At 38.2% G+C, this 7,992-nt stretch overlaps 1 protein-coding gene across 1 annotated transcript; it reads left to right on the top strand.

The window, feature by feature from the left end:
- On the top strand, positions 1 to 2,296 carry LOC127935777 (transmembrane protein 74-like). Its single transcript, XM_052533938.1, has 2 exons — positions 1 to 180; positions 968 to 2,296. The coding sequence occupies exon 2, from the start codon at positions 1,018 to 1,020 to the stop codon at positions 1,876 to 1,878; it is 861 nt and encodes a 286-aa protein (XP_052389898.1). The 5' UTR covers positions 1 to 180; positions 968 to 1,017; the 3' UTR covers positions 1,879 to 2,296.
- Positions 2,297 to 7,992: the final 5,696 nt, after the last annotated feature.

Raw genomic sequence — 7,992 nt, 5'->3', positions numbered from 1 at the left:
TCCCCCTGGCATCCCCTCCCCTCATCTCCTCTCCTCTTCTCGTCTATGCAGCTTGTCACAGAGGCTGACGGAGCATTGAGGCGACCTGAGCGCGGCGCGCGGGCGGAACAGGAACGAGCTTCCCTTAATTAACGGAGCGCGAGCCCTACAGGAATGCCAGCGAGACGCTGTTTAAAGAAGGTGGGCGATACCTTTATTTTTTATGATTTTATGATGACAAATAACATATAAGACCTAAGACAGGCAACATCTTTTCGGAGTGCTTGTCATGCTGACTACTTTTTTTGACCCCGAATACTAGGAAACGCTTTATTATTCTGTTCGTTGCTGTTGTTCACGCTTCGTTTAGCTCTTCAGATGAAATATTACAATTATTGCTGATTGGATAAAACGCACTTTTAGAATTATTTCGGTGGTTAAAAAGATTAATGAACCTAAATACTATTTATAAACATCAAAAATAAGTACTCGATATTTAACTGAAAATATTTTTGTTACCTACTTTAATTGTGAAAATCGATGATCGACTTTGCGATAAGACTTGAAGGATAGACAATTAGAAATCTTGAAATAACGTGCTGTAGTTACCAGGTTGAGTTATGCTTAAAAGTTATGCTTAAAACGTGACAGTGTGTGTTAATTACTTTTACAATTATCAGTTGTGCTAAATATAACCTATACATTGTCTCATCTTTGTGGTCCAATATAATTCCACTGAAATGTATTGCAACCCCTTCCCATCTAGTCAGGCATTACATTTCTCTCTCTTTCTCTTTCATGGATGTTAAAAAACCTGCTATTTCTGTAGATTTCAGTTTTGCCATCAACATTTTGACAAATTACACTAAACCATACATTCAATTATGTTCTCTTCCCTCAAAATATTTTCTATACTATTTTCTGTTGTATTTGAAATGAAACGTTTTATTGCCTGATATAAATTGTTGTCTTCATCTTCATACCGCAGGGATGCTATAGCCAACATGCTATGAGATGTACAAATGAATAGAAGTTGAAATGGCTGATCTTAAAGTCCTCTTTTGTGGTCAAGACGCTGTCCAAACTGATCACCTTGACTGGTCCCTAAAACACCAACAAATTCATCACTCAGTGTGTGCAGATGAAAGGGCCCTTTCCAATGAAGAGTGCTGCCAGGCGTATCTAGAGGAGAATGTTAATGAGGTGAACAGGCTTTCAGAACCATGGACAGCGCCTCTGCCAATTGGACGACTCTGCAAACACAATGAATGGGGATTTGATGAAGAAGTTGAGGTATGTTACGATGAGCAGTTTGAAACAGCTTTTCCTGGTGTGCCTGACTTTACTGACCATAAAGACAATCAGTTGTTAGCAGAGGAGACCAACTATGACAATTTCAGTTGGAATTCATCCAAAGATCTCCAAGAAGGCGCCCCAGAATGCTCCCTGCTGTCAGTTGATGATTTCATGGTGGATTCATCAGAAAAGTCTGTGGATTATGGATTTATAGGTGCCGTTACATTTTTAGTTACTGGGATCTCCTTGGTTGTCATCTCTTACACAGTCCCACGTGACGTCAAAGTGAATCCCGATACCGTTTCTGCCCGGGAGATGGAGCGGTTGGAGAGGGAGAACGCCCAGGTGGGCGCTCACCTGGACAGATGTGTGATTGCAGGGCTGTGTCTCCTCACACTCGGTGGTGTGGTACTGTCAACCCTGTTGATGATTTCCATGTATAAAGGGGAGATGATCAGGAGACAAGCATTTGCTTACTCCAAGCACCAAGCCAGACTCTATGGCTCTATGAATTTTAGAAGTGGCACGAGCCCACCTGGTGCTCCTTCGCTTTTGTCCCTTGATGAAGATGAAGGTCCTGTTGAAATCTTAAGTTTAAGCTGACTCAGCTTCTTGACTTGTTATATCCATACTAAAACATGATCAAAACAGCGTTTGTAATACTGTGATCTAGGAGGACCCACTGTAAAACACATTTTGTCATTAAAAAAAAACAATATTGTTCATATCATACTATCTAAACTTACTATTAAACTACTAAATTACTACTAAATTTGAGTCAAATAAACTTGACTACAAAGGTGTCATACAACAAAGGTAATTTTAAGGGTCCAATCAGGTTAAAATACTACACTTTTTACATTGTACTTAATGGACAAAATTAGATGTTACATCTATGAAAATTTAACATACCAACATGGACTTGAGCCCTGTTTATGTGAAAAATATATTTGTGTGAGTCTGTGTATTTTTCCTAAGTATCTGTTCATGTAAAGAGTGCTTTACAAGTGTAGTGATATAAGCCTCAGTTTCTTTCAGTATGAAGCTTTTAACTATCATAGGACCACTCAGCTAAATTGGCAAATGTACATTTGTGTCATATTTAGCCAGTTGTCACAATGGAAAAGAAAAAATACTTTATTTCCTTTTTCTCAGGCTTGGCAGTCTGTGTCTGACAGCTGACTTAATCATCAGTCATTGTATGAAAACCTCTCTCCAATCAGGAGGGACAGAGAGATTTATTCCAATGCTTCTGAAGCCAGTTAAATCTACATAGAGTATTTTCATTCGCATTTGTGTAAAAATACACATAATAAACAGCTTTTCAACAGTACAGGGAACATTAATGCACACCAGGGAGGTTTGAACAAATTTTTGTGAGATTTATTTAGAGAATATCTGTGCTTTTAATGCACATGAAATGCGGGAAATTTGTGAGCAGATGTCTCTCTTTCTCTCTCATCAGTGTGCGTGTGTACAAGAAGAATCTCATGGGAAATGACTGCTCTAAGTTTCTCCTTCCCAATAGAAACTAACCCCATTAGAGTCACACATCATAACATGTAATGGCCTGAAAGAACCAAATCCAGAATGCAAAAGGCACGTAAATCCATCGTGTAGGCTCTCATTCCCCAAAGCACAAGCTGTTAGAAACAAGTAAAGGGAATTAAGCTGAAACAGGCTAATATCAAACCAACTACACAAGGTAAAAATCTAATTGATAAAGGATTAGTTCACTAAAAGTAAAAACTAAAGATAATTTACCGGTCCTCACATTGTTTCAAACATTTGTGACTATTCCTTGTGCAAAACACAAAATAATATTTTGAAGAACTGTTTTTGTGCATACAATGGAAGTCAATCAGGTACAAAACAATAACATGGAAATATGAAATAATAAATAGGAATTCCTATTTTTTTTCTTATTCTTTTATGTTTTTATGATTTATTATTAGCAATCATGGAAAGTCTTCATACCACAAAAGGTTCTTTATAGTGGACAAATGTTCTTTGAAGAACTAAAAGATTCTCTGTGCAACCAAAAAAGGTTCCCCCAAAAACCTTTTTTAAGAATAAAGAATACAGGTTTGGAAAAATAAAGGTGACTATAGACTAACATAGCAAAATTTAGGCATATAAGCCTCAGGTTGCATTTCAAGAGAAAAAAAAAAGTGCCCATGAGCCTTGGAACAAGGCTCTGCTGGTGCTTCTGCTGAGGAGTACAGTCCATATAAGAAACGCTTACTGAGGACCGGATCAGATTATCCCTCCCTATACACTAGCATTGCAGCAAAGATTCCTGACACCAGTGTTCTTTTCATCCCGTTTCTACTTGACAGCACATACATGAGTGTTTTAATAGCCCCCTGTGTGTCTGTTTGCATGAGAATACTCAAGGGTATCGTTAGACATTTAAACAAATGCTTGTAGAAAATTGCAGCTATTAAATCTACATGTTACTTCCATCACCTGTGGTTTTAATAAAGCTTACTAGTTCACAGTGAAACAGACTCAGAATTATGCTTCTGATATGGGTGAAGACTGATGGGTTGTGGTGGGGGGATGTGGAGAGAAAGTCGCGCATATTTTAATGTCATGTATTTTTAGGTTGCACACATCGGTGTGGATAGCAATTAATGAAATGTCAACAATGCCACACCACACACAAAAAAAAATTGAAAAAAAGAACTGATTTAAATGTCATTTCTCATTCTCTAGCTGTCTCTAGCTCTCTTTTGTTGCTTTTTTAGCCTGTCTAATACACTCTAACCAGCACTCTGTATAATAACTCAATCACCTGGGGCCGCTGGCATCAGGAAATGGGGCTAAATTGATTAAAAGGTCAGTATGGGTCAGGGAGTGGGTGTGGACATCATCTCAAGGGACAAAGATATGGTCATGTGCACGTACACACAATACGACTAATAGCTGTGCCATATCATAAATCCGTGGTGCAGTGACATCCTAACATATCATCTGGCTCATTCTTCGGATAAAAAACCGGACCAAGCCAGTCTGAGTGGAAAGAAGTCATTAAAATGAAGTCCAGTCCAGACTGCATGTGAGATTGAGATGGAGTTGTCAGTTATATGTCATGTGAGTGACCTGTCAGCCAGTTCATCCGTTCTTCGGTTCTCTTGACCATTTGTGCGGTTTAATAGCCTGTTCGACAAAATGATTTTTGTTACCTAGAGTTTGTTGCATAGCAACAGTAAAGATAAGATGTAAAAAGTCAGCAACCATGAAGTATCTTGGTGAAAAGGCACTAGTTCATCATTCATCGCTTTGATTCGGAAGCTCGTTGTGTATCATTGAGACCAAAGAATGAAGTCAGCAGCCTTAGTCACAAGGCTACAGGAAATAGAAAGTCGGGTCGCTGCATAGTAATGTAGCAACCTCGCTTATTTCAATGGGATCTGAATTTATGACACAGCAACGTCAGCGGCAGTTTCTCAAATTAGGTGGTGGAAATAAAGGCACCTAGGGGCAAAAAAACACTGTGCTCTATAGATAATTTCTGGGACCCTCATTGTGCCTTGTTGATGATGTATTACTGTGACCTACTGTGGTGAAGAGTTTTTCAGAAGTTCAACATTATAATAACAAAGCCTGTTAGTGAGCCTGAAAAGAGACAGTCATCATTTGATTAAATATACATGATGGCATTTTCAAATTAGATTTTTACACTTTTGGAACATGAAAAACAGCCTTTTCAGTTCATTTTCAACACAGCTTTCTTTACCAGATAGACTTAGCTAATAGGCTGTTAGCTTGCCAACTAAATGATAAGTGTAGACACACAGAATGGGGAATGTTTCATTTGACCATGTTTGTATGGTAATATAACATGATATATTATTTGAAGAACTTTAATATGCAAATTTAATTATAAACACATCATAAAGCGATTTTCTGTTATTTTGAATTCAGAACATAATAGAATACCCATAACAAAAGCCAATGTAAGGTTTTGAGCAACCTGATCTCATAGGAAAATGTAACTATTTTACACTGTGATGATTGAAAATTAATTTATATGATTGAATCGTATAAAAATGAAGGTCCACCTCTAAACATAACCATCACTGGGACATGTGCAGATCATATGGAAACATAAAAATTTAATCATATAAATTCATATGAATAAGCCACCAATTTCACAAAAATTAAAATAGTTATAAATAGCCATGAGATTTTGCTTGTTTTGAGGCTGTTCTTACCTGTAGTAAATAATACTAAATTTTTGTAACTGGAACCGTGATATGTGAGGTGCTTTAATTATAACATAACTGCATAACGATGGATCATGAGTCAATAAAAATTGAGTATTTCCTTTCAGTTCTGCAATTACTATTTTCATACTTAGATGGTGAAGATGTTTGGGTTGCTGAGAAACCTTTTCACCGATTTCTAGCATAATTTCTTTACTTGTTTTCTTCGGGTAGTGAGTCCCATGAAAGATGTGGCATCTTTCACATGCCAGCAGAGAAAAAGTGGAGTTGGGGGTGTCAGGTGATGCTTAAACAAGAGAAACAACAATGCAAAAAGTAAAGCCGCATCACTTTCTTTTTGTGAAAAGAAAAAAGTACTTTTCAGCCATTAAAATGCAAGTTGAACTTAGCATCAGTCATAGTAAAAATCCTTCAAGGATTCTTGTGTCACTGTTTCACCAACAGTGAAAGCCTTACCTTGTTGCCTTCTTGTGCCTGTCGTTACGCAGTATATGGGTCTGCAATGATTGGCTGGTGAGTTAATGAGAGCCAGCTGGGATCGCGTTTGCATCGCCCACACAGCAGTGTCCCTTTCTCTCTCTCTTCTGTCCTGTAAGGGCACATATCCATAGAAACCAAGTTTCCCTTGTTGCTAAGGAAAGAACTCTGCTTCAACCCAGTTTGAATATGTGTAACATAAATTTTGAAGGTAATACTGCTGAGGTTTGCTTCTGAGTTAACTTTGTGTCTCTAATTTAAAGCCTCAAAGAAAACAAGTTCTGGTTTTCATCCATTACACAACAGAGCTAGTGGCGTAACTTATGTTTTCCCACTGAAAATGCTTCTACAGTTTACCAGAGAGTTTGCTTTAGAGAGCTCATTAATGTGCATATAGACTCTAGAGAGTGATGGATGGCACACAATATTGGAGGCAGTGATGCCTTTTCAGGTTTTTATGAATAGGCCAGGTAAACTGTTAGACAATTTGTGCAAATCACTCCCTTATATGTGGTGAATGAAAAGAGCTGACTCATGACATTATCATGTGGGGAGTTTCAAAAGTGTAGCCTATAGAAAGGGGAACTTCATAACCTGCACCCCATAATTCTGTGAGATGCATAATTTAGCACTGAGAGCAAAGTTAGATTAATCTCACTGTGGGAAAACTTTAGTTACATTCGTTTGATTTATGCTGCTACTGTATTATGCTTCATGCTAGGTTTCTCTCAGGCTTTGTCAATAAAGCTGGAGGCAAGAAGATGAGAAGTTTCCATCCTGTATTGATCTCATTTTTTAAGTGAACAGAGCACAGGTACTGAAAGTCTCTTTTTCCTGACACATTGCTGGGTTTCACAATATTTAATAGGGTGACGTCTTCTTACTGGACATATCCTCTTTTTGGACCTAAAAGAAGTGTCCGGCCGGGATTTCTTAATCGCCCAAAATGTCTGGGATTTTCTTGTTTTCTTATTCTCCTGTACTAACTGGATTTCTGTCCATTGCCGCCTGCTCCCACAAAGTGTTTTGCTCCCACGATTTTTATGCCTACTCCTACACATTCTAATATTGTGTATAATTTTGTCGCATTAGGGACCCAATCACACGTACTCTGTGTAAAGGAAGCACATCTTACAAGATCAGATATTTGTCATCAGATATTTGTTATCAGATGTTGAGTTCAGGATGTGTTGAGCAGCAAATACTCCAGAATGGTCTTGTCAGTCGTCTCTCCTTATTCTTGACCTGTCATTAGTCAGATCTGACTCCCGCAGCTCTTGTTGGATGAAGGGTTGCCCAGTATTTAGACTAAACTAGTGGTCTGTTATGTCAGAAAGTGCAAGATAGACACTCTGGCTGCATCTAGTGTATGTGTGGTTTCGATAACTTACAGAGAGGCAGATATGAGCTGTGTGTCATCTGAAGGTTTAGATCCAGTCACTGTCCTTCACCACAGCTCCTCCAGACAGATTTGTGATCTGTGTGCGACTCAGATGCTCGGCTCTTTACTGAGGTATAAAAGCTGCCATCGGTTAATTAGGATTTGACAGATGAAATCAACCCTCACTTGAACTATTGTCATGTCAAATGTGATAATACTTTGAAGTTTTTGATGTCTGCTCCTTTGATATTTTTACTTTAGTCACTGTCACTATGGTTACAGGTGATAGTCCTAATAGAATACTGGCTTGACTTCAGTTGCACATTCATACAGAGTATTTGAGCCTCTATTACAAGCTGTTTTGTAAACAGGATATTTTGAGACTCACCTATGAGTAAAGACGGTTGTAAGTCCCAAACACTGACAGTGTGAATGTAACCTTAGCTGCAGGCTTTCTACAGACAGAAAAACCAGCGCAGACTCCACTGATGCCATTTTAATGATGTTATCTGATGATTTGAAATGACTGGTGCATTTAGTTGTCTGGAGCCCTGAAACATAAACACTGCTGTTACAACTTCAACACACACAGAGAATGCTTTGTGTATGTTTTCATTTTGGACTTTT

The sequence above is a fragment of the Carassius gibelio genome, chromosome A19, assembly GCF_023724105.1.
Source record: "Carassius gibelio isolate Cgi1373 ecotype wild population from Czech Republic chromosome A19, carGib1.2-hapl.c, whole genome shotgun sequence".
Classification (NCBI taxonomy): Eukaryota; Metazoa; Chordata; class Actinopteri; order Cypriniformes; family Cyprinidae; genus Carassius; species Carassius gibelio.
This window is presented reverse-complemented; position numbering and strand designations above follow the sequence as displayed.

What these genes read in the sequence shown, in the direction of transcription:
- LOC127935777 (XM_052533938.1), top strand. Translation starts at nt 1,018, where the DNA reads ATGGCTGATCTTAAAGTCCTCTTTTGTGGTCAAGACGCTGTCCAAACT.